The 27,781-nt window shown below is 37.5% G+C and overlaps 1 protein-coding gene across 2 annotated transcripts; it reads right to left on the bottom strand.

The window, feature by feature from the left end:
- Positions 1-111: 111 nt before the first annotated feature.
- LOC130917466 (excitatory amino acid transporter 2-like) lies at positions 112-27,777 on the bottom strand. Of its 2 annotated transcripts, XM_057838918.1 has the most exons (12): positions 27,593-27,777; positions 18,912-19,223; positions 9,954-10,093; positions 9,631-9,783; positions 8,819-9,069; positions 8,601-8,709; positions 8,368-8,494; positions 8,040-8,273; positions 7,179-7,373; positions 6,931-7,065; positions 3,305-3,515; positions 112-2,414 (listed from the first exon to the last, which is right to left on the bottom strand). In XM_057838918.1, the coding sequence occupies exons 3-12, from the start codon at positions 10,081-10,083 to the stop codon at positions 2,343-2,345; spliced, it is 1,617 nt and encodes a 538-aa protein (XP_057694901.1). In that variant the 5' UTR covers positions 10,084-10,093; positions 18,912-19,223; positions 27,593-27,777; the 3' UTR covers positions 112-2,342. The 2 variants fall into 2 exon arrangements, with proteins under 2 accessions (XP_057694901.1, XP_057694894.1); XM_057838911.1 differs by lacking the exon at positions 18,912-19,223 and having other exon boundaries at positions 27,593-27,776.
- Positions 27,778-27,781: the final 4 nt, after the last annotated feature.

The raw sequence follows: 27,781 nt of genomic DNA, 5'->3' as shown, positions 1-27,781 counted from the left end.
CTTGAATTATGTCAGTCATTTTAATAAATAACAAACAGAAAAAAATAAATGGAGGAGAAGAAATAGAAAAATTATGTTAAATGTACTAAAGAGTTCACATTTTCATTTAAAAAAAAAAAAAGAAGAAAAGAAAGGAATCACTACTCCAGTTCAATTGACCGTGAACTATTACTGGTCAGAAGAAGTGATACAAGGAAATATCAAAATGAAATTTTGAATTCAGAGATAATATATTCCATTCATTAAGAGTCTGATGTTCAGATCATTATTGACATATGAACGGTGGAGAAACTAGCCATAGTTCCTGAAATAAAATACAGTTTAGTTAAGCATGTCACAGTTTTTTTTTTTTTTTTTTAGAACAGTAAATCCTAATTTGCTCAGTGTTTTCACTGAGCATTGATATGAGCCGATATGCAGTGAAATATATACATACATATGGGGTCTTATATCTCACGCCGACCATTTTTATACCTTGTACATTGCAGTTGCTACCCAACAAAAAGGTGACAAAAATGTGGTGCATGTGGTAATTTTATAGAAATGACAACAAATTACACACTTGAAGTGAAATGAAGTGTACTGCTTGATGAAAATGCCTTCAAACATTCAAGCATCTTACTTAAGTCTCACACACTACATGCTTACGCATAGCTGCCGCCAACTTTTTCCAACTCATTTTCACTTTGCTCATGACCCTTACACAATTAAAAATATCCAATTCCAATCACATTCTTTCATTCATTAGTTAGGTTTTTTTTCCCCTTGAACATTTGGGTTGCAGTGGAATATGAAGTAAAATAATCCTACTCACAATAACTAATCACAATCTATTACAAAACTACAGGCCCAGAATGAGGTATGTTAAACGTACTTTTAATGTTGGTAACTAATTATAGAAATCATTGTAAAAACAATTCAAACAAGGAAAACAGGTGCTACATAACCCTTACACATTTTAAACTAAATAAAGTATGTACTGTATACACAAAGTGCAAGGAGGCACTTTTAGCAAGAATGGTTTTACATTAACTGTTGCTTTATTTAAACCAAAATAGATGAGTGAAATCGAAGGGATAATACATTAAATGCTGGAAGCCAAATCAATTATGCATTTAATAGTTAAACTTAACCAAACTAATTAAGATGTGGTGTTACAAACTGGGGGAAAATGGTGTTACATCACAATCTAGCAAATGAGGAGGGCCCAGCCATCCTCAATAAGCCATTAGGTTACATACAAGGGATTTGTTGATTTAATGGGAGACCCATATTAACTTGTATCCTGAAATTTCAACAACATGCTTATTGCACTATGAAGTTGATTTCTTCAAGGCAAGTTAAATACAGTATATAGCAAAAAATATGGAGGACAAAAAGAAACACAAAACAATGCACTGGTTTGAATAGGCTAGGAACCATTCTACATTTATTATCTTTAATGACACCCTGCTTGCCTGCCGTGTTTATTAGTGCTTTCTGCATTTAGAAATTATGCATAGTGTAAAAACACATCTTTCCAGGGATACGCTGTAACTCCTTCTAAAAAATACCTATAAATGTTTCAAAAGTTACAAAAACATTTACAAAATCATCAACCAAAATTAATTAGAGGTCACCCTCACGTACTTGTTTTACAACAACACATGCACTGGTTGTTGCCACAATTAGAGGCCACACCTTTTCCTTTTTATGGTCTAAGACATAAGCTATCTGCTTAGGTTTGACTGGGTGTGTGTGTGTGTGTGTGTGTGTGTGTGTGTGTGTGTGTGTGTGTGTGTGTGTGTGTGTGTGTGTGTGTGACATGAGGGTGTAATCCCATTAGTCGAAAAGTAAAAGGTAATGCACCACGCCTGTCTTTGTATTGCAATATCATATAGTCACTTCTGTTTACCATCTGCTCTAATTAACTACGGTTAAATTTCAAAACAAACAGTCAACAATTCTAAATCCAAACACTTTCATGAAAGCCATCACAAGCTATACAAGTCAAATTTACAAATATATATTTCTAAAGCATTCACCCCATTTTTTACATCAACTCAGTGCTCTTCTTGGCTGTTATTTGCAGCTCTCCATGCAATACAAATATGTTGAATACAAAAGATAAACAAGATTTTACAAAAGGTTGAAGAATTCTGATTCTAACTGACCAAACATGAAGTTTGCAGAAGCACCAAGTAAGGCCTGGAGTCTTTTCAACCAAATGTTGGGATTTTTTTTTGTTGCGAATATACAACCTATGTGCTAATTGGTGTTTGAGTGTCAGTTCTAGAGTTTTGTCAGCAGACGTTACAAGTTTGTGGAACTGAAGGTAAGGCGCAGAAGCTTGTTGGTCTGATTTACTCGGATTTCCACGGTTCCTCTTCAACAAAAGAGAACCCTGCAGTCTTGCCATTTTTGCCCATGGTGACCTGAAAGCAATTATCAACAGTTTCTAACTAAGGGCCCAAGGCACCATCATATCATTCCATTGGTGGTTAGAGCAGAGAAACCAAAAGTTCTTGACATTCAGGCCATTGTCTTCAGGGGAGATATTAATATAGAGTTTCTCTACATAGACTTGTCTTTGAACTTATGTTATGAGATAGTAGGTGTTGGTGTTTTAAGTTCACAAAAATACATCAAAACATAGTCAATGCGTTTTGAGAGTTGGCCATGTATTTAATGGATTCTCTGCCCAACCAAATTACTATGTGTCCAATAATTGGAATGTTTCAGCATCATATACAATCCATTACCACTACAAGGTAAACTTACAGCAATTATTTTTGATGCTGCTAGTAAAAGGGCTTCGCTATTTTAGATCAATCATAGTAAAAGAGCAGTCTTTATGTCATACTATAAGCCAAGATGTACCCTTTAAATACAATAATAATTTAATGAGAAATTTGGTTGGGGCTGCCTTGAATGCAAAAATACATGTCCAATTAATGGAACAAAATCGTCACTTTTCTTTCTGAGTGATATCAGACAACCACAAACAAATCAATGATACTTGAGTATAACATTGTGTAAAAGGAATGCAACAAATTTTCCATTCATCTGTGTCAGATACACAAAGTGTTTCAAGTGTTTAAAGAAAAAAATCATAATAATTACACGAAAAACAACCTCAGTCGTTGGTGAACCTGGGACCACAAAAACTGCTTTTTCCCATGATTTAGCCTCAGCCACATTTTCTTTGATGAAAATGACATTTAATGTACAGATAAACCGTTAAAGGACATCACAAAGACAAGACAAGACAGAGAGCCGGGATCCTCTACATACAAGTCTCTATATCCGTTAACGTGAAATGTACCTTGCAGTCGTCTATAAGGATTGAATTGTGGTGAGCGTATACATTCTGGTTGGTGTTATTATCAAAGAAAGATTTTGATTTAGTCATCTCAAAATCATCCATCCGGGATTGTTGGGCATCGAAGGAATCAAGCTCATCTTTTGAAAGGTGGTATACGATACCGGCTCCGTAGGAGTCGCCAACCACATTGACTGAGGTACGGAAGCGATCCCTGCAAGTCAAAATGAGTGAGGACAACCTGGTTACAGAGGCTTGAAAGAAAAAAACAAGGTACAGGCAAAGCATGCTTATAGTTTTAGTTTCAAATAAAAAAATGATTAAAGGGTCTTATGTTGCTGTCCAAACAATTTGTTAAAATATCACATTTTAGTGGTAAACTGTCATCTTTTGGGAAAAGCATGTCCATCATACTAGGTGTGTTGTAAATGCTCCATGACTTGTGTCACTGAAGATCAATTTTAAACTGTTCTCTTTCCCTGTTAGAGTGCAGCGGTATTACTTCAAAGGGGAAACTTTTAGTCCATAGCCTATTTGGAATAAATTATCTTTTGTGACACGAGTGCAGAAAGTTTTCCTGACACACAATTTGGTGCTTTTTGGCAGGACTGAAACTCTTCTTTTAATGACTAAACATCTTCTGATTTCCAATATATTTCTGAGATCACATTATCAAATATAAAGTCAGTGTGAAATTCAAGGCTTTGCAAAAAAATCCCAAGAAAGGACAGTAAGCTAAAAGCACGAAGTGACGATCTGCAACTACGAGGCGTCAGCGAACCCTGCAGATCGTAAAGCACAATATAGTTTTCTTCCTCATTGGACAAAACGGAACCAACTCTGTACCCTTACAGAGCCCTACTGCATACGAGCTCTTTGGGGTATTGCGTTTTTTTTTTTTTTTTTTTTTTTTTATGGATACCGGAATTTACCAAAAAAAAAATTACCACTGCTCTAAAATCTCTGTGTTAATTAACAGAATTTCTTGGTGAAACCAAGTAAGTCCAATTTGGTGGCATCAGGATCTCATCATTGCTATTGACTGATTCAATTATGCTGAGTGTGTGGATGCCTCAACGAGAAGAAGCAATTTAAAAATTACATTTTCAACGGTTCACACATACGTTAGAGATTTATGGACAGAATGCTGCAACTTCCACAATAATACCATGAGACAAGATTTGGGTAGGGATATGAAGGACAAACTTTCAAACATAGGAAGCAGAAATTACTTCTCTATGCAAGGTGTCACCTTTTGACTGTATTTAAACATCACAGCTCAAGGTACATATGATAGAGAAAGAAAAATGTGCGAGCTGTATAACCTTATATCTGAATCAAGTGTTTTTTAAATGCAGGTTATATGTCCCAATGTGTATGCAGTTTTAGCAGACCGATTTTATAAGTGGTACTCTGTCAAAGCAAGTCTGACATCATTAAAACTGTGCAGATAAAGTATACACAATAATGTATACTATACTGTAATTGTCAATATAAATTCAAGGAAAAGCCAAGATTTAGATATTGTCCATGATAGGTCATTAACTCATTAAATCGTAAAATTGGAGTGTAGTTAAGATTAACCAAATTCATACCAAATTGGAGGGGGGTAATCCAGGCCAAACTAAAAAGCATGAATTTAATAACGAACTATTATTTTTAGTTCCCTGTTTTACAATGCCTAACCTGGACACTTGTTTAGTAGTTAACGTGTTACAGTATTTGTCTGCACATGCGGGTCATGCGTTTGGTGAAAGGAAACACAATGATATTAGATATGCGTCTCTTGAAATATACAGTACATTATATGTAAAATTGCTGCGTAGATACATAATGTATCAGAAGAGTCAAGAAGGAGTCACCAGGGAGTAAGTAACCTGAGGGGTGTATGCAACTGGAAGGAGAAGTTTTTCCTTAATGACAGTGATAGCCAACAACAACAACAAATCACCATTTGAGTTTCCAATTGGTTATTTAGTCCTATTCTTCAATAATTTAAGTATGATGTGGTAATAGGAGAACTGAAAGTGTTTCGCCTAAAAAATACGGAAGCGATATCTAGGACATTCGCAAATGACAAACTTTTTAATTACAATCTGCATTTACTCCTAAAACGAAGCCTTTTCAACTGCCAACAGCAATTAACAATTGTATAGTGGGGCAAATAAGTATCTAGTCAACCAACAATTGTGCAAGTTCTCCTACATGAAATGATTAGAGAAAGAGAGCTAGGATCACAGTAACAAAGGCTACTATTAGTAACACAATATGCCGCCAGGGACTCAAATTCTGCACTGCCAGACGTGTCCCCCTGCTGAAGCCAGTACACATCCAGGACCGTCTGCGGTTCGCTATAGAGCATTTGGATGAACCAGAAGAGGACTGGGAGAATGTGTTATGGTCAGATGAAACCAAAATAGAACTTTTTGGTAGGAACACAGGTTCTCGTGTTTGGAGGAAAAAGAATACTGAATTGCACCATACCCACTGTGAAGCATAGGGGTGGAAATATCATGCTTCGGGGCTGTTTGTCTGCAAAGGGACCAGGACGACTGATCTGTGTAAAGAAAAGAATGAATGGGGCCATGTATCGAGAGATTTTGAGTGAAAATATCCTTCCATCAGCAAGGGCATTGAAGATGAGACGTGGCAGGGTCTTTCAGCATGACAATGATCCCAAACACATAGCCAGGGCAACAAAGGAGTGGCTTCGTAAGAAGCATTTCAAGGTCCTGGAGTGGCCTAGCCAGTCTCCAGATCTCAACCCCATAGAAAATCTGTGGAGGGAGTTGAAAGTCCGTGTTGCCCAACGACAGCCCCAAAACATCACTGCTCTACAGGAGATCTGCATGGAGGAATGGTCCAAAAAAGCAGCAATAGTGTGTGAAAAGCTTGTGAAAAGTTACAGAAAACGTTTGGCCTCTGTTATTGCCAACAAAGGGTACATCACAAAGTATTGAGATGAACTTTTGGTATTGACCAAATACTTCTTTTCCACCATGATTTGCAAATAAATTCTTTAAAAATCAAACAATGTGATTTTCTGTTTCCCCCCCCCCCCACATTCTGTCTCTCATGGTTGAGGTTTACCCATGTTGACAATTACAGGCCTCTCTAATATTTTCAAGTGGGAGAACTTGCACAATTAGTGGTTGACTAAATACTTGTTTGCCCCACTGTATGCCTTTTACAGAAAACGATAAACTCTGTAAATAGTGAAAAATACATATTGGCCATAATTTAAAACTGTATATATCAGCAGGAAAAACAGGAAAAGATTAATTCCAAACCTGTTAATGACCATAAACTTGGAGGGAACCACTCCCCCCCACAAAAACATAGGACATTTGAAAGACTAATGCTTGTAGTTTTCAGTGGGAAGTGTATAAAACCTTTGCTTTAACACATTTTTGGAGGATGATGACACACATTTTAATGATGTCTATGGGGAATTCACAACTTTTGTTAACTGTAGTTTGAAACATTCAATACAATATAAGTAAACTTTGGAGAAGTAAACAGACTTAATAAACAGTGGGTTTGGTATGAAAGAAGTGTTCATGAATGGACTCTAAAAAAAAAAAGTGATGATGACGCTTGTATAATAACATTTTGACCGCTTTACTCACAGGAGCCAGTCAACAGCTACAAGAAGGCTGATGTCCTGAGTGGGTAGCCCCACTGCCGTTAAGATTAACAGCATGGTTACGAGTCCAGCACTGGGGATACTGGCTGCTCCAACACTAGCCAAGGTTGCTGTCATACTGGAGAAGAAATATATTTTGCAGACCCATTTTGGATACTTTTAATGACAATGTGTTTAAGTGTTACCAAATTTTACTGAATTTGATGTTGATGACATGTAGTGTATCCTCACCTGACAGTGACAATTTGGCCCCAGTCGAGAACAATTCCGTTCATCTGAGCGATGAAGATTGCAGCCACAGCCTCATAGAGGGCTGTACCATCCATATTGATGGTGGCCCCAACAGGGAGGACGAAACGTGTTACTCTTTTGTCAATTTTCAGGTTCTCTTCCAAGCATCGGAATGTGACAGGCAAGGTTCCAGCACTATAGAAAGTTAGACATAAAGAAGAAGAAAAATAGGCATTAGGGTTTATATTGGTATTTACAGACTGACAGTTTAATGTTAAAAGAATTGTAGTTCATATTTGGTATTGGGAAAAAAATGTAGGCTAAATGGGTCATAGTTATAATATTTTGAAACAAATGTGAGAGGTGCTATATTCCGACAAATATTACTCTAAACATATATATTTTTTATAGTTATTTTTCATAGATAAAAGCTGATATAGACTATGACTTAAATGAAATTTGAATAATTCAAGAAAGGGCACATAAAGAGAAAATATCAGCTATGACTCATCATCTGCAATGTTTGTTTTGTTTGACAATTAGTATTTCTTGTAGATGGTGGAGATGTGAGCTGGCAGCAACTTAAAAGGAATGAGCTCACCTCAGGAGGGGAATGAGGGCATCTCATGTCATTAATAAAACACAGAGTAAATGAAAACATCTCGCGTAGAAATAAAGTTGGAAGTTGCTTCTGGCATGAATATTTCAGTTACTGCTTTAAATAAAAGTTCCTGTTGTTATTTGCCATATGAAAAGCTGTCTTTCAATTAAAAAACGTGATTACCATCCAACTAACCATTAGTTGGTACATGATACATGAATAAACATGAAGTAAAAAAAAATACACAAATATTGTAATACCTGGATGCTGTTCCAAGTGCTGTGACCCAAGCTTGGAATAATCCCATGAAGAATTTGAAAGGATTTTTTTTCACTATCACAAAGTATATTAGAGGAAGGAAGATGCCTCCATGGATGATGAGGCCTACTATCACAGTGAGCATGTACATTCCCAGCTGTCGGGCAACAACCTCTAAATCAGCGATGGAGATGATTTTCCCACAGATTAGGCAAGCAATACCAACAGGCGAGTACCTGAAGCCCAATGAGAAGAGCCACTGCATTTATTAATGGAAGAACATCAACAGAATACTATCCCTTTGATTGCTTCTTAGAGTAGTACACTTACCACATAATTGCACTAACAATCTTCATGATGATCTCATTCAAGACGTTAAAGAACTCCAGCATAAGCTTGGCCTTCTCCCCCATTTTCCCCATGATGACTCCGAAAGCAACAAAGAACCCAATCAAACCTTTGAGAAAAAACATAAGTGCAAATTAAAAGTTAGGTCAGACCCGCGGTATCTAATCTTTCGTATCCTTAGTACTTTTTTGTCTGGGAAAGGATCAATAGCCTACCAAGGACATTCATCCCACTCTTGAACTGAAGTGATCTCTTGATTGTGAACTGTGGGGGCGCTTTGGTTCTGTTAGTGGGAATCTGTACTTTTGTGGTCACTGTTTGTATCTGCACAAGAGGTAGAAAATAACAGTACAACACAAGAAACTACTTATGCAGTGGATGATCTCACTTCAGGGTGCTCGTCAGCAAACTGAGCAGTTACGATCAGGCACACCTGTTGAAAGCAGGCTTGCACTAAGTTTTCCGGAAACAGATTTCGGATGAGATCAAAGAAAGCATCAACGCTGGAAACGTCATCATTCTTCTTCCCTTGTCCAAGATTAGCTCTTAGTTTAGGGTTGCCAGGATGAATGAGCAGCACCAAGATCACTCCCAAGACCGCTGCAATCACTGTCGTCGACATGTAGTACACCATGGCTCTCGTTCCCAAACGCCCACTAGATTTAGCATCCAAACCAGCCAGTCCTGTTATAAGTTTGACATGAATATCAAAATGAGTATAAAGCATAGTCACGTTTCATTTATAGGTCTCATTTAAAAGAAGTGATTGTATGTCCTTCATGAAATTATAATTGGCTTTTATCAAAGAATAGACATCTATTCAATTTTAATTCAGTTATATGAATTTATGTCTCACTAAGGATCTTACGAAACTATGATTCAAAGTCCTTTGATAGCCCGAACATTTAGATGTGAGTGTAGCATATTTCAGTGAAAATATGAATTCATAAATGTTAATTTTCTACTGGAGCTACCAGTTCACCTGCACATTTGTGCATTTTTTAACAGGGTTGTTAGAGGAAAATGATTTTAATTAGCATTTTAAGATGACAATATTCACAATCCCTAATTCATTATTTCAGGTTTGCTATGTTCAAGCTCTTAGAAGACTGTAAGAACTGAAGCTCTTGCTCCTGTTGTTCAATGTTTCAGCTCGAGGCTCCAGACTCACACTCAGACTTGGTAATGAACACAGAACACACAAATTAAGAAGCAAATCTTCAGTCGCCATGTTCCTTTACCCACCTGTTACCAGACTTGAAACAACAAGAGGCAAAATAAGCATCTTCAACATCCTCATTAGGATCTCCCCAGGGAAGCTTATGATCATAATAACATCAGGAGGAAGAGGTGATATATGCCGCAGCAGCATTCCAGCAATGGAACCCAGAAACACACCTGAATCAATGATAAAGGACAAATAAACAATTAAACTGTTTCCTCACTGCCATTATTTAAAATCGAAAAATCATACAGCTATGGCGATTGTAACTGAAAAAAGTGCTTTGAAGGCAGTTTATGTTTTGCTTTCTAGAAGACAAGCAAGAGTTACACGATATTGGACTCACCAAGAATTGTCAGTGTTAGAACCATATTTTTCATGATTTTATCACATACGCTGCTGCATGCACTGTCATTTGTGTCCACTGTGGGCTCCAAGTGGCCCTCATCTATTCTGACCTCCACTTGCTTCTGCATCTTGTTGGCACTGTGACAGGAGAAAACAATGAAAACCTTTTCTAGGAGGGCAGCCAAAGGTGATGAGAACTGGAATAAAAATGGTCTTGCTCTACAATGGGAAAACAGTAACTGTAGTATTTACATGCGGCACTCAAAAATGACACTAGTGTGATGCGCCAATGTTTTCATTCAATTTAGGGAGGTTGTCACTGGTGACAGTAATATCAATCACTTTCAACTTTTAACTTTAAAAGTCATAGCGTGGGTTTGTTAGACTCAGGGGCTGCGATATGAGTGCCAAACACTGCAGTTAAGATTTTCTTACTTTTCAGAGGCTCTACAATGCCGCAAACAAAGAAATATTAATGCAGTTTAAGATTGATCAATTACTTTAGTTTTCCAAATGTTCACAGAAAAATTAAGTTACCAATCATTCACCATTATGAAGAAAAGAAAACAAAAACTTTCCTCGGATTGTGTTATTCCATTTTTTTTTGCTCTGTACTAAAATAATTTTTTTGGACTATAAGGAGCACCTGACTATTAGCCATACCCACCAAGTTTGACAAGTAAACAATATTTGTTAATATAAAAAATCACACTGCATTAAAAACCGCAGTGGTATTCACACCAAAAGACATGCAGTTCAAAAGCCTGTAAAAATCTACGTAAATGCCGCATTGGACTATAAACCGCAGGGTTCAAAGCGGGGGGAAAAGTAACAGTTTACATTCCGAAAGTTACGTGTAATCCAAAAACACATTCAACGGCAATAGAAACAATTCAAACCCCCAATTTCAACCTTCACAGGCCCTGAAAATCCCTCTAACTATATAATCCCATAGCTAAAAAATAAAGATCCTTACACTGCATATACCGTATATTATTGACAATGAAAGATCTGCAGCACTCAAAGTTGTATAGAACAGTAACAATTTTCCTAAAACAAAAAGAGAAAACTTGAAAGTCAGTATAATAACCTGAAAATCAATACACATACAGCGGGGCAAATAAGTATTTAGTTAACCACTAATGGTGCAAGTTCTCCCACTTGAAAATATTAGAGAGGCCTCTAAATGTCAACATGGGTAAACCTCAACCATGACAGACAGAATGTGGAAAAAAAAAAAAAAAACAGAAAATCACATTGTTAGATTTTTCAAAGAATTTATTTGCATATTATGGTGGAAAATAAGTATTTAGTCAATACCAAAAGTTCATCTCAATACTTTGTTATGTACCCTTTGTTCGCAATAACAGAGGCCAAACGTCTTCTGTAACTCTACACAAGCTTTTCACACATTGTTGCTGGTATTTTGGCCCGTTCCTCCATGCAGATTTCCTAGAGAGCAGTGATGTTTTGGGGCTGTCGTTGTGCAACACGGACTTTCAACTCCCTCCACAGATTTTCTATTGGGTGGAGATCTGGCGACTGGCTAGGCCACTGCAGGACCTTGAAATACTTCTTACGAAGCCATTCCTTTGTTGCCCTGGCTGTGTGTTAGGGATCATTGTTATGCTGAAAGACCCAGCCACGTCTCATCTTCAATGCCCTTGCTGATGGAAGGAGGTTTTCACTCTAAATCTCTTGATACATGGCCCCATTCATTCTTTCCTTTACACAGATCAGTCGTCCTGGTCCCTTTGCAGAAAAACAGCCCCAAAGAATAATGTTTCCACCCCTATGCTCTACAGTGGGTACGGTGTTCTCCAAACACGAGAACCTGTGTTTCTACCAAAAAGTTCAATTTTGCTTTCATCTGACATTCTCCCAGTCCTCTTCTGGATCATCCAAATGCTCTCGAGCGAACCGCAGACGGGCCTGGACGTGTACTTTCTTCAGCAGGGGGACACGTCTGGCAGTGCAGGATTTGAGTCCCTGGCGGCACATTGTGTTATTGATAGTACCCTTTGTTACTGTGGTCCCAGCTCTCTGTAGGTCATTCACTTGGTCCCCCTGTGTGGTTCTGGGATTTTTGCTGACCGTTCTTGTTATCATTTTGACGCCACGGGGTGAGATCTCGCATGAAGCCACAGATCGAGGGAGATTATCAGTGGTCTTGTATGTCTTCCATTTTTCTAATAATTACTCTTACAGTTTATTTCTTTACATTAAGCGTTTTACCTATTGCAGATTCAGTCTTCCCAGCCTAGTGCAGGTCTACAATTTTGTCTCTGGTGTCCTTCGACAGCTCTTTGGTCTTGGCCATAGTGGAGTTTGGCGTGTGACTGACTGAGATTGTGGACAGGTGTCTTTCATACCGATAATGAGTTAAAACAGGTGCCATTAATACAGGTGACGAGTGGAGCCTCATTAGACCTCGTTAGAGGAAGTTAGACGTCTTTGACAGCCAGAAATCTTGCTTGTTTGTAGGTGACCAAATACTTATTTTCCACTCTAATTTGGAAATAAATTCTTTAAAAATCATACAATGGGATTTTCTGTTTTTTTTTTTTCCCCACATTCTGTCTCTCATGGTTGAGGTTTACCCATGTTAACAATTTCAGGCCTCTCTAATCTTTTCAAGTAGGAGAACTTGCACAATTGGTGGTTGACTAAATACTTATTTGCCCCACTGTAAATGCAAAGAAAAAAATATATATATTGTCATGATTTTTTTATTTCTCACTGTACCGTGCATTTGACCTTTGTATGCAACCTGTCAACTGCTGCTCTGGCAATTCTTTTGCATTTCTAATTTAGATTCATAAACAAACTTTTACAATATTATGCTTTACATTTTCTATTGGTTTAAGTTCTGGGGTTTGGCCTGTCAACTCTGTAATGTCAATCTTCTAGGTCTGGAACCAAGATGTGGCTTGCTTACAGATATTTGTGTTCTATGTCATGTTAAAATATTTATTTGAATGGCATTTTTTCTTTAGCATCAGGCAACATAACTTATTAAAGTATGTTGGTGGATTCTAACTGAGCCACAATCTGTGGAATAGAATATTAATTGTGTCTTTATTATCAAAGAAGAAACATATTCATATCATGATGCTTCTGCCACTGTTTTTTTACGCTGAGCCATGTATTATAGCTTGAATCTACTTATTAAATGAATTTTTCTGACAAGCTGTCTAATTATTGCAATACACAGAGGGAGAGCTGGCTTATTTTGTTTAAACCACGCGGACGGAGGGCTAATGTCCTTGCTTATTTGTTTGTTGGTCTTCTTCTTGGACAGGACACGAATCAAAATTACTATTACGATTACTACTCCTCCATTATCAGTGGACAAGATCACAATGAAATTTGCTGTGCATGTTCCAGGGATGTATACTCATCGGTCTACGGGTAGGATTTTTACGTTCGTTTTTTTTGTCTCACGGCTAATTAATTAAATTATAAATTGCTACGCCTCCGTTATTCATGCACGGATCCGAATGAAAATTGATAGGTATATTGTTAGCATGTAAGCGTATCGATCCCCAGATCACGATTTTTTGTATCAGTTGGAAGATTAGTTGGAAGAATTGATTGTGGAATTAAAATTTTACTCCATTATTCATGGACCGATCACAGTGAATTTTGATAGGTACAGCTGAGTGGGTGTCAGAAAACCAGAGCTCGAGAGCCGCATGTGGCTTTTTAGCCCCGCCCTAGTGGCTCCCTGGAGCTTTAAAAAAAGGTTTGAAAGTGGAAAAAGATAGTAGGTAAGATAGGTAGGGACATATATTTTTTGTTTTCATCTGGTTTCTGTACACAAACATGACACAAACAGTCTTCTGATTCATTAACATTGTAATTAAGGCAAGGCAAATTTATTTGCATAGCACAATTCAACACAAAGCAATTCAAAGTGCTTTACATCACATGAAGATCCACGAGCAGAGATCAGGTGATTCATAAAAATCACATTAAATCAAAAGAAAGTTAAAACAAAAAGAATTGAAACAAAATAATATTATACATAAAATGAATAAAAAGCAAATAGCTTGAAATTTGAAATATATAGACAGTTATGGATATGCTGTGATTTAAAGGAGCTAACAGTTGGAGCAAACTTCAGACCTTCAGGTAACTTGTTTAAGGTGTGAGGAGCATAATAACTAAATGCTGCCCTCCTTGCTTGGTTTTTGTTCTCGGAACATACAGGAGACTGGTTCCAGATGACCTTAGGAGTTTAGATGCTTCATAGGGATCCAACAAATCAAGCATGTATTTTGGTCCAAGGCCATTAAGTGCATTGTAGGTGAGCAGTAGTATTTCAGAGTCTATCATTTGACTCACTGGAAGCCAGTGTACTAATTTCAAAACCGGTGTAATGTGGTTCAGATTTCCCCTGGCGTTGTCGCCGATCAGGGCGGCCTGTCCTCAGTGGGCCTCTGCATGCGTCGCGCCGCCCTGGGCGAGGACTGGCCCACACCACGGGCGTCAGGGGTCGGGAGCGATGTCGGCAGCCCACCCAACCCGTCTGGGGGACCGGGGGTGACAGTGGCATGCGGAGGCGGTGCGGATCAAACGGGGTTTCGGGCGGGCAGCTTGCCACTTGGCCCGTCGCGTTCCGCGTCGCGCGCTCTACAGCGCTCCGCCCTCGCTTCACCTTGTATTTGTAAGGACTCTGGCAGCAGCATTCTGTACTAGCTGCAGCTTCCTGACTTATTTTTTTATCAAGACCTGTAAATACAGTATACCATTGCAATAGTCCAATCTACTGAAAATGAATGCGTGCATAAGTTATTCCATGTCTTGTTTAGTCAGAAGCCCCTTAATTCTGAGTATATTTTCTCAGGTGGTAATGGTGGCAGATTCAGTGACGGACTTTAGATGGTGATCAAATTTTAGGTCTGAGTCAATAATTACGCCAAGATTTCTGACTTGATTTGTAGCTGTAAGTGACATTGTGCCAAGAAGCGTGTTTATCTTTGACCTTTTCTTTTTTGACCCAAAATTGATCACTTCTGTCTTGTCCACATTTAGCTGGAGAAAATTCTGGCACATTCATTCGTTGATTTGATGAATGCATTTACTCAGGGAGACTAAGGGACTATAATCATGCCGGTGTAGGTTCACTATCCCGATCCCCTCACTATCCATTCGCGGGGCCTGCGCTTGACAGTGACGTCACGCTATTCTCGCTATATGATTGGCCGATGAGTCGAAATGCTCTCCCGTGAAATGCCTGTTTAAAAACGAAACATCGGTCATCATCACAACAACGCTTGTTGCACGAACTATTGTGTTCTTTCTTTGTATAACCATGGACGACTTTTATGAGGAAATTTTCCACTACTTAAAGACAGGAGAATACAGCAGCGGGACTCGCTCATCAAAATGTCCCAAGGCCCGAAAGGCCCACATTCGTGGGGCATCCAAAAAGTACTCAATCAAAAGTAAGTTTAACCAACAGTAAGAATTTGAAGTCATTTTTTTTCCAAGACACGAGGCACCTGTGTTTTTGAGATGCATGTGTTAACACGGGCACTTTAAGTTAATGTTGTGTTTTCATGTTACATAGATGAGCGGTTGTTTTACAACCATCAAGGGTCACGGGAGAGCATTTCGACTCATCGGCCAATCATATAGCGAGAATAGCGTGACGTCACTGTCAAGCGCAGGCCCCGCGAATGGATAGTGAGGGGATCGGGATAGTGAACCTACACCGGGACACAGAAATGTAGAGTTGTGTGTCATCTGCATAGGTGTGATAGGAGATGTCATACTGTTCCATGATCCGAGCTAGGGGAAGCATATAGATGTTAAATAAAAGTGGTCCAAGATTGGACCCTTGAGGGACCACACACGTGAATTTGGTTCGTTCTGACTGATGGTTTCTGATTGACACAAAAAAATCCCTATCATGTAAATGAAATTAAATTTGCGGCGGCATCGTACAACAGAGTAGTCCCGTGGTGCGTCATTCCCTATAGGATGCACTGCAGGGAAAATAAACATTTAATCATAAAGGCTCATTATGTATTTGTAGCCAACTTAGTCATTTTGATAGCTGACCAAAATATAGATACATAGCGTGTGTTCTTTATAAGGCTTTTAATATTTTGCGGCTCCAGACTTTTTTTTTTTTTTTTTTGGTCTTTCAACATTTTGGGTTGCCGACCCCAAGTCTACGGTTGTATATGGCGGAAAACACAGTCAAGGCTGAAAAAGCAGTTTCTGCTCTCGCACCACTCTTTAAAATAAAAAAAATAAAAAAAATAAATAACTATCTAAAAAACTGCTGTATTTTAAGCCAAAGGAACTGTTGTGTCTGATAGAACAATATGCCTATATGCTGCCATAGCAGATTCATGGCATATTAAGTCCCCAAACTATTTTTGATTTGTCTGTTTTACCCTGAAAACTCCCGTTTACAGACCTCGCGCAACCGCTTTTGTTTCCACTCAGCCATAAAAAAAAGGTAAGTAATTATATTTATTATTCAAAATGTCTGTCATTTTTGGCTTAGAATCATTAATTGATGTCTAATATCCCGTTCTAAAAAATGACTTAAAAAAATTATTTACTCACATATTTTAAAGTTTTAAACAAATTACGTCAGAATGAAGAAATTGGTGCCTGTAAAAAAAGTCACGGCTATCTACCTCATAACTATAACTTAATTGTATTGTTTTCGCTACTGTCGCATTTTCCCCAATATTTTAGATGATAAATAATTGATCCAAACAAAGAAAAATTAAAAAAATTTAAAAAAAAAGTTTAAAAAATTAAAATCTCGATTACTCCTTGACGTCTGCAATTTCTGCACCGCGACCCTTGTTATATGACCATGTTTCACCCATCAAATCCCCCCAAAAAGTCCAGCTGTGGCCATTCACATCTGTGTCTTGACACTTGATGATACATGCTAAATGGAGTTTTTGGATCGAAACAAGGTAAAGGCGTGATGATATCTCGTTAAAATCATGGCATCTTGAATTCTGCTCTCGCGTGCTTTCACCTCCAGTTCGGGTTTTGCTGTTAAATTTTTATATATTTTTTAAAATGCCCTCCTGGTCAAAGTTTTTCTTTCCTCAGAAAATTGACATTTTAAGCTTTCCAATGATGTATCACGCGTGCAAATCGGACAATTTTGAAATTTGGCCAAATTGGGGGTCTCAGAGCGGAGTCACCTAAGTGTTTTTCGCCATATGCATTGATCCTTGGAGCACAATTAATAATGAATTTGTCTCAGGACTGCTTAATTAAATTATTTAATTGTGTGCTTCTAGTTTATGAGTTTGAAAATAGTGGGCATTGTCGTATTCATGTGTCTGGGCTGATCTCCGACATGTTCATCGAGCGAGCTGCTCGGTCATAACACATTTTTAAACCCTTTGCAATAGTTTCTTGCTGATGGCCTGGCTTCACATCAGTGTATTTATGTAACATAGGAAAATTGAAGAATGCAATTTAATCAAATTGGGATACAATAAATCTATGACATTACTACGTTTTCTTAATGTTTTGTAAAAAGAACAGCACGTTCCATTACATTGATTGTCAATGTGCAGTATTTTTTAAAAATTGATGAGCATTTGTAAGTTTGAGTTATTTTATTTGCTTTTTTCCAACAACATATTACTGTATTCTGAACACAAGTGTTTATTAATTCATTAGTTCCTCCTCAATCCCAAAATACTACCTGACCCGAAGTTTAATCGAACTTGTTTCAGAAGTGTTTCCACAATCCAGCTAAGAAAAAAAAGTCAACATCCTAGTGGAGGTAATTAAACCTTCACTTAATGAAAATATATAAGTACAATAGCTTACTTCTACCATGTCGAAAGTTCTAAAGGGTCTGTTTATGGTCATTTTGTTGCTTACAAATCTCACAGGTTACTGCTGATGCAAGCTTTTCATCATGCTGCTTCAGCACACAACTGATGCAACATCTTGGTTTGTTATGGTCTGGTGTAAAGCTTCTTGGACTTAGAGATCATCTCTCCCCATTGTGGCCTTTAAATCTACTGTAGAGTACAGACGTTTACTGTTATGTAACAAAGCTCATGTCATTGAGATGCTTGACCTTCTTGACTTTAACACCTGGATTATCAAATTTTGAGAGCAAGCAATATATGGACATTCTAAATTTTGGTCTGAAAAGGTAAAATAGTACAGAATCATTCACCCAGTGTAATGTGTTTTTTAAGTGTGAAAAGACATTTTATTACATGTGAAACATTGACTGAATCTACTCTCTGTACACTCTACAGTATAATGACGTATAATGACTTTTGGCACGACATGATCGAAAGAACATTTAATGTAAAGTGAAAACAGCTAGCAAGTCCATCACGTTAGTCTGATACGAAGTGCTCCAGTATTAATAAGACTTAAGGCTTTTCAAGAGGATAAAATTAGCATCTCCAGCAGCACACAAGTAAATTGTGTTACGTAACAGAAAATGGGCTTGCCGCGAAAAGTCAAGGTGCCATCAAGGTGGGCCTGGTCAATGCAATGTAAGAGATTATGAAGATGAGATTTGTTGCTCTTTTTCTGTGTTTTGCTAGGACAAGTACAGCACTGAATGCATGAACATTAAACCAATGACATATGTTGTGAACAAAGAAGGGGGGGGGGGGTATTTTTCATTGTAAGTAGATTGATTTTGCTGTGAAGAGCAAACCCTGCCTAAACATTCGTAAAGTAATCATAAAAATGATGGAGCGGATTTGATTTCATATTCCATTGTATACAAAAGCACATTATATGGAGTATAAGAAATAATGCATGTTGTCATGTCAACAAAGGTACACCTGCATGACTAATATGAAATCAGTATTCAACAATAGTTTGAAAAAAGATTGACTGTAATGTTTTTTATAGCTAATCACAGGAACTTCTGAATTCCATTATTGTGCACAATGCATTCATTCAAAATGCTTAAAATGCGACTTACCTGTTGATTTGTTAAGAATTTGACTTGTTTGTGAGGGTGACTGCACCGTTGTCTGTCAGGTGAAAATGAAGTAAGTCATTGCTTGTGTGTTGGTAAATCCAACTAGAACCCCGGAACCCAAATATATATATATATATAATAATGCTTCAGAATGTTCTTCAGCCTTTAAAAAGTTGTAGATCCTGTTCAGCTTGTGAAATATATCCAGACTCTCAGATGCTTGGGTATGCAGTTGCAGTGATTTGCGAAAAGGTAAACTGGCTTTCCTAGAGGTCTGACAGATCACAACCAGACAAAGAGGGTGGAGTCAACCTGCAAAGATTAGTCATTGAACAAAATCCTTGTTGTTATTATCATTTTGTCCTTTCTGTCCCTATCAACATCATCCCTTTTAGTTAGTTTTTTTTTTTTTAAACACAATTATAATTGTTTTATGAGATGATGTCAATATGAATGCTGTCAAAGTAGTTGAACAGGTAGCTGTCATAAATAATCGAGAAAGAAACTAGGTATGCAACTAAAGTGATCATTTTGGAGTTAATAGTAATGTTTTTTTGTGTAAAGTTTGCACCCTATAAAAAAAACTGAATTTCTAATAATATTCCTTCCACGATTGGCCCTTAAAAAATAACTGCTTTTCGAAAGCTTAGAACTTCTGCTAGTGCAGTATGCACAGTTGTATTTTACAATGTACAATAGAAATAAATCTACATTTTTAAACATTTTACAAAATATTAGCAGTTATTTACGCAAATGATATATTTATGTAATAATAGTATTAAAATATACCAAACATTAATGTATTTGATTTTCCCACAATGTAAAGAAAATTTTAAATATAAACAATTAATACATTATGGTAAATGGACTGTACTTATATAGCACATTTATCTGCATGGTTACCATGCCCAAAGCGCTTTACATTAGCACACATTTACCCATTCACACACACATTCACACACCAATAGGGCTGCTGCCATGCAAGGCGCTGTCAATGTCAACCCATTGGAGGCAAATCGGGGTTCAGTGCCTTGCCCAAGGGCACTTCGACAGTGGACAGTCGTAGCAGGGAATCGAACCACTGACCCTTCAGTTCAAGGACAACTCTAGCTACCAACTGCGCCACGACCGATTATCATCCATCCATCCATCCATCCATCCATCCATCCATCCATCCATCCATCCATCCATCCATCCATCCATCCATCCATCCATCCATCCATCCATCCATCCATCCATCCATCCATCCATCCATCCATCCACCCACCCACCCACTTTCTATACCCTGGTACTGGTCAATGGGAAGGGGTGCAGATCACAACCGAGACTGAACCAAACTATTGTACCAAGAATGTAGTGGCTAAATTGAAACTTGACCATTCTCTAAATTTGCATAAAATGTACTTTTTACTAATACCCATGTATCTGCTATTAATATGTAGTGTATTTAAGTGTTATATGTTTTTATTACATTGAAAAGTTTAATTTTGTTTTCTCCACAGGCATTTATTGAATCAATAAAGACAAGACTTTATTATTTGTTTAACTACTAAACAATATTTGACCACTTATTCTCTACCAGTGCAAAATTAATGTACCATAAGAGATACATAAGCATGCTGCAGTACTTACTTGGATGAAATTAAGGATTAAATCTATTAATTACTTACAAAAACAAAACATTTTTGTTCATCTATCTATGCCAATGACATTAATCAATCTTCTGTATCTGTGTTTTGTAATGTTTCAGTAAGTGGTAATAAGTGCTTAGAGAATTATTTCAGTTTGATTTCAATTTGAAATATGTGCATTGGCTTAAAAAAAGGTTAGAAAACACTGGTCAATTCTTGCAGTCAGTGCACAAAATAACCTATGGTATGGGTAGTAAGTTCATATGACTTATGAGTTTCCAATAGTTAACTTTGGTTTTGCATTCTTGTATCATATTGGTCTTTCTGAAAGTTAAACAAATGAAAAAGACAGAAACCAAAGAAAGAAAGAAAGAAAGAAAGAAAGAAGGAAAGAAAAACAGTGGGTTGGCATTTTATCAATGTCAGCAGTATTGTAGCTAAACATGCGAGTTTAAACAATGACTTTCAAAGCCTAAACATCCATTTTAAGGTGACTTTAAGTCAGTGCCTAGAACTTCCATCTCCTAAGCAAGTTTGTATTCACCGTTTTTTTATGCGAAACATGACTACATGTGCATTCTTTTTTTCTTAAATCTAAAATAAAAGGGTTAAAACACAATGTGACATAGACATATGATACAAGCAAAACTGCAACTCCTTTCCTACTCGTACCTTTTCATCGCATTCGTATTTGCTCAAACCTTAACTTTTGACTGACATCACGTGCACCATGCATCAAATTGGCCAATAAGAGAGCACTATAGGCCACTGGACTTTTCCCATAGGACCAGGGCTGGATGGCAGATGATGTCCCATATACAAACGGTTAAGGTTTGAGCAGTTTTAAATTTAAGCTTTTGGTGTGCCCTTTATGCACATTGTTCATAGGATGTACAGTTCCTTTGCTTACAAATCAAGTGCACACTTTAAATAGAACAACAGCTTCAGCGATGCAGTCTGTCGTCATTAACTCACAACTAATGCTTTGCTTTTACCCAACTGATTATATATAGGTTATCTGGGGTGACTGCAATCTAAAAGGGACACCTATCCAGTCTTCCCACTCCCAACTATGGCATGAGTCACCAAAACCAGAGACAGTATTCATTTTAAACTTACAGTGGTATGAAAAAGTATCCGGACCTTTTGGAATTTCTCGCATTTCTGCATAAAAGCACCATCAAATGTGATCTGATTTTTGTCAAAATCACACATATGAAAATACAGTGTCTGCTTTAATTAAAACCACCCCAAACATTTATAGCTTTTCATATTTTAATGAGGATAGCATGCAAACAATGACAGAAGGGGGGAAATAAGTACATGAACCCTCTGCCTATGGAGACTTAAAAGAGCAATTAAAACCAATTTTTACCAAACATTTTAAGTCAGGTGTGTGCCAAATCACCGATAGGTGGTTTAAAGCTGCCCTGCCCACTATAAAACACACACCTGGTAAGAAACAAGATGAGAAGCATTTTCTGATGTGCATCACAGCTCGGCCAAAAGAGCTGTCTAAAGACCTGTGATCAAGGATTGTTGATTTGTATAAAGCTGGGAAAGGTTACAAAACTATCTCTAAAAGTCCGGATGTTCATCAATCGACAGGCAAAGAAGTTGTTTACAAATGGAAAAAGTTTGGCACTGTTGCTTTTCTCCAGGGAATGGCCGTCCACCAAAGATGACAGTTCAGCGCAGAATACTCAGAGAGGTAAAAAAGAACCATAGGGTGTCTGCTAAAGATTTACAGAAATCACTGGCAAAGTCCAATATCTCTGTGCATCCATCAACTATATGTAAAACTATGGCAAAGAATGGTGTTCATGGGAGGAATTCACGGAGGAAGCCACTGCTGTCTAAAAAAAAAAAAAAAAAGCATTGTTGCTCGCTTAATGTTCGCAAAAAGGCACTTGGACACTCCACAAAAGTTTTGGCGAAATATTTTGTGGACTGATGTTGAACCAAAGTTGAATTGTTTGGGAGTAATACTCTACGACATGTGTGGAGGAAAAATGGAACAGCTCACCAACGTCAACACCTCATCCCCACTGTGAAGCATGGTGGGGAGAGTATCATGATTTGGGGCTGTTTTTCTGCCTCAGGGCCTGGACAACTCAAATCATTAATGGAAGAATGAATTCAAAAGTGTATCAGAATGTTTTGCAGGAAAACCTGAGGCCGTCTGTTAGACAGTTGAAGCTAAAAAGAGGATGGATGCTGCAACAAGACAATGATCCAAAAATACAGAAGCAAATCAACTTCCGAATGGTTTCAGAAGAAAAAAACACTTGTTCTGGAGTGGCCAAGTCCAGTCCAAACTTGAACCCTATTGAGATGCTGTGGCATGACAGTGATTCATGCCAGTTTTCTAGAGAGGAATGGGCCAGGATTAGTCCTGATCGATGTGCCAAACTGATCTGCAGCCACTGGAAGTGTCTGGTTGAAGTTATTGCTGCCAAAGGAGGGGGGGGGGCACAACTTATTAAATGTAATGCTTTTCCCCCCTTCTGTCATAGTTTGCATATTATCCTAATTAAAATATGAAAACCTATAAATGTTTGGGTGGTTTTAGTTAAAGCAGCCATTGTTTTTTCATCTGTGTGATTTTGACAAAGATCAAGTCACATTTGATGGTGATTTTACGCAGAAATGTGAAAAATTCCAAAAGGTACAGATAGTTTTCCATACCACTGTAAAAGGGAGAATTTCATTTGTACATTTCACTTCATTTTATCTTTCTAAAATACGCATGTGAGTAAAAACAGAGTGTAAAACGTGTGTGTGTGTGTTTTTATGCCCACATGGCATTTGTTCTGCTTTTGTTTCTGATGCGTTATGAAAAGTGCTAAAGTGCCGCAATTTGTATACATGAAAAGTGCAATATAATCATAGAGCTGACTGAATGATTGATTGAAATATGAAGTAACACGAGTTCAAATTGATAATTCAGACAAAGAAAACATTTAAACAAATAAATATGATTTTATAAATTCGATTGGTTTCTTCATTCATAAAGTGAGCAATCTTGCACAACAAAAGGTGAAAGACATGTTTGATATATATATATATATATATAATATATCAGACCTTATGGTCATTGGTCATAATGTTCAGCTCACTACGTGTAAAACTTAGTTAGAAACCAGGATTTCATTAGTGTGAATGCATTGACAGATAAGCAGTCACAGATTAGAAAGTGAGAAAACAGACACGCTCAACGCACATGGCAAACCATTTGTCCATGCAATTTCACACCTCACTCAGCCTTTCCCCTCTGCACTCAACACCAAGCCAACCTCATGCTGCAACACCTGACAACACACACCATGCTTAGACAGCAGGTGTCTATAATTAACTAATCCGTCGTGAGCCATCCTAATCCAGCACACATAGAGATGGATCAGACACACTCAGAGAATGTGGCTACGAGTAGAGAATTTAAAGTATTAATTCTGCAGAATATACAAAACAACCATTTCACCTCACAGTTGTAAATCAAGTTGCATCATGATGATTTTAGGGCTATACATGAAAAGCCAAGCGACGGTATAAATCAGGTACTACAAGATATACTGTATCTCCAATTCTAAAGTGGACAAAGTGTCTTTTCTAGACTGTTGTTGCAGAGATCTTTGCATGTTAGTTCACTACTTTTGTGTTGTAATTTGCCAGAGTGCCCAGACAAACCAATACCAGTTCATTCATATTTGAAGAGGTCCAAATAACATGAAAAGTCTAATCATATTTAAGGTGAGCACGCAACAGACCAAAAACACATGATCTGTGGTGGTATATTGTGTCGGTGATGAAAGTTGCATGCCCCTCATAGTGTGCATTTGGTGGCATTATTTTGCATGACAGAAAGACAGAGTTGGAAGTGACCTTTCATCGTGACAATAAAACATGCCTTCAAAGTACATGTCTGATAATCCCCTGAGAAGTGGATTCATCAATTTATCAGTGCAGTCCCCTAAGGACCCATCAAAACCTAGGCCATGTCTACACCTACCAGGTATTTTTTTTTTTTTTAAACCGAGGATCCTGCCCAAGTGGAAAAAACGTCGGAAAATAATTAAGTCCACATCAGCACGTAGCTTCCACAGCCAACCCCATTCGTTCATTTTTAAGTACATTCATAACAATGCACAAAAAATAACTGTCCACAGTACCCCAATTCTTTACGTGTTCTTCAATATGAAGAACTGCAAGAGTTTATAAATAAATGGAAGCAAACTCCAAATGTAAACATTTCTCTCATGTGTGACTTTGGCACAAAGTTTGTCGCAGTCAGTGACGTTTCCACAGTTACATCTTCGGTTATCAGTGTCTACATGATGCCGCCAAAAACGCAGAATTCGCACATCTTAACTTTAGACACAGTTTTTAAGAAGCCTGGTTTAAATTTGAGTGTCCGTGTGGATAATAGGCCACACCGTATAAGTTCTTCTTTTTGCCAAATACCCTGCTACGTGTAGACATGGCCCTATTTTTTTTTTTTTTCAAGCAAATGAGATGCATGTGTTTTGATGTAAATAGACACCTGTATTTCATAGTCCAATGCATTCTATCGTTAAAAAATTCTGGTAATTTGTTTCCAACAGATTTTGCAGCTTCCAGTTGTTTCTGGGTTAAAGGTTTTATAAAAAAAAAAATTTAAATGTTAATTTAAAATACTTTTGTTCTCCATGCATGCTCCATCAATTCCCCATATGAGTCCTGAAATTTAACCTGAGACTTTCCCTAAAAGCCCTTATTTTCACCTTCAATAGAGTGAAAATAACACTCTGGGCGAATTCGTACTCTATGCGCATTCCCGCGGCAGGACCACTGTTTAACCCAGACTCCACCTACTCTTCACTTGGCAAAACACTTTCCTAACCCACACTAACAGTAAACAAACCCGTTTTCTATTTTCACGTTTCTGGTGTTGATTTGATGGGCCAGACGCTCTGTGCTTTATGTTCGTGCTCGTACAAGTATGTGCACCATGGATGATCTTAACACAGGCTGCAGTTACTCTTTAGGGCGCAGGTCATAGTCGCGAGTAAAAAAGAAAAAAATGACTAACTCCATATAGCGCCTTAAAATTTATTTCCGTCCAATAAGAATTCAGATTCTATGAGTTTACAGCTTCAAGATTGCCTGGCATCCCATCAGCGACATCGGAAGTGGGGGGCTGATTCTTTCTTTTTTCTTAGAAAAAATAAAAACATTGAAACAATAGCGTGTTTATCTTTTGGGATTAAAATGTATATGTAGAAAAGTTAGTTCTTTGTTAATAACATGGTCACCACTTGACACCTTGTTTGCAACCAGGTTAGATTGGATAAGGCGCTACTGGACGGAAAAGTTAACTGTTGACAGAAGAGGCGTTATCATGGCTCAAAAAAGAATTACCAATTTTTTTCTTTACAAAAACAGCAAAATTTTCTAAAATTCAAGTCGAGGTCAAAAATGAAGACGATTATGATGGTTTATAACAGTGCCCAGCGAGGAAAAGTTAGCTGCAGACTTAGACCGTAGAGAAGTTCAAATAGCTTGCATTGTAGTCATATTATTGTTTGTTGTTGCTGTTGAGCTGCCGCCATGGAGAGTGCTGTTTGATATTCATTTGCAATTTATTTGAGTGTTGTGAAAAGTGGGTGTTAAACTGAGGTTTATTGGACCTGTTAGTTTTCAAATGTGTTTGTGTGTCATTGCGCCGTTGCTCCGGGGATTTTCATTATAATACATGCACGCTTTTATTTCCTATACAAAAACTCTAACACACACTGTAGGTGAAACAGAACGGTGTCTTTGTAGTAGCTTAGTAGTATAACGTAAACAATCCAGCATGAGTGTGTACTGCCGTTGTGCACACCTTGTATGGAAAAAAAGGCGTGAGCACGACAAATTTGGACCGAAACAGCTGTTTTTGGATGGGAAACAAAAAAAATAAGATTCTCAACACCACTGCTGTGAGTGACTAACAGCGCCCCTGCGTCGCATCAACATTATTGACATAGATGCTTAAAACCAATCCCAGTCCACCGTCCTGGGCAACAAAACCAAAACACTGAGGTCAAATAGTCCATGCGTTGATAATGAAGACCATGAAATGAAGCATAGTCTCCATGTAAAATCATTCCTACGCTTTTTCACAAATGCTCAAAACATGTTTTTATGCTGAGATACGAATGCTATATTGGAATTTGCATGTATCAAATTAGCATTGATAAAATTAAATTTAATACTACTAATTGAGTACTGCCTTCTTGTTGCATCGTATTAGTCAATTAATGAGAAAAGTATACTCATTTATTGTGGCATTACATATTATTTGCATTTTAGCACATAGGACAGTTGCGAGACATTTAATTTGGAATTAATATTTTTAAGTAGTAGAAATGATTAAATTCAAACATTACACACTTTGACGTTCTTAATAAAACTGTTATTCTGGGGTTTATCTGATGTCAGCATCACTCCATCTTAGGTTATAAAGTTGAGCATTTAATGAAATAAAAATAAGAGCACTTTTTGATCATCACCATTGAGTTACAAAGGCATTTTAATACAAATTAACTTCTATCTTCTGACAAATGCTGTGAAATGTCATGGAAATTAACATCTCTTTGCTCTGCTTACAGAAACAGACAATTACAAGGTGTAAAGCTTTTACCCTCTGCAATTTACCATTGACATTTTTGGAGTGCTAGCCGGATAAGGATCACACAGTTTTATTTTTTGACTTTAATGATCTAAAAGGTAAGAATTTATCAGCTTCGTCATTTGACCTGCTGTAATACCTTCTCTTAGCAGGGCATGCAGTCCTGTGTAACTTCAAAATTCATGACCAGGTATACATAAACTGCACATCAGTGTGCTACCAATGACATTCAAAGGAGAGAGCATGAATTTATAAAACATTTAACTAAGTTGTAATTGATACGGCCAGACTCCCATCCTCCGCTAATATAGACCCATATATTCCCTGATTTAAATGGATTGATTCCTGCTTATGTGAATCCAGAAATATCCATTCAAAAATTCCCAATGAAATTTGCTCACCTTTTGGTTGTCTTCTTTTCTTCAAAACTATCTTCAATTTAAATATATTTGCAAATGTACTTTGTAAATTTCTAATATCTTTGTCTAATTTTTGAAAACATTGTTATTTATTATTGTTTTACATAGAATGAAATATAGTGTATATTGGAGCAGGTTCCTCTGCAAATGTGTGCAGAGGAGGTCCTGGCT

This window comes from Corythoichthys intestinalis, chromosome 1 (assembly GCF_030265065.1).
Source record: "Corythoichthys intestinalis isolate RoL2023-P3 chromosome 1, ASM3026506v1, whole genome shotgun sequence".
Taxonomy (NCBI): Eukaryota; Metazoa; Chordata; class Actinopteri; order Syngnathiformes; family Syngnathidae; genus Corythoichthys; species Corythoichthys intestinalis.
Note: the sequence above shows the minus strand (reverse complement) of the source record. Positions and strands in the feature narration are given on the sequence as shown.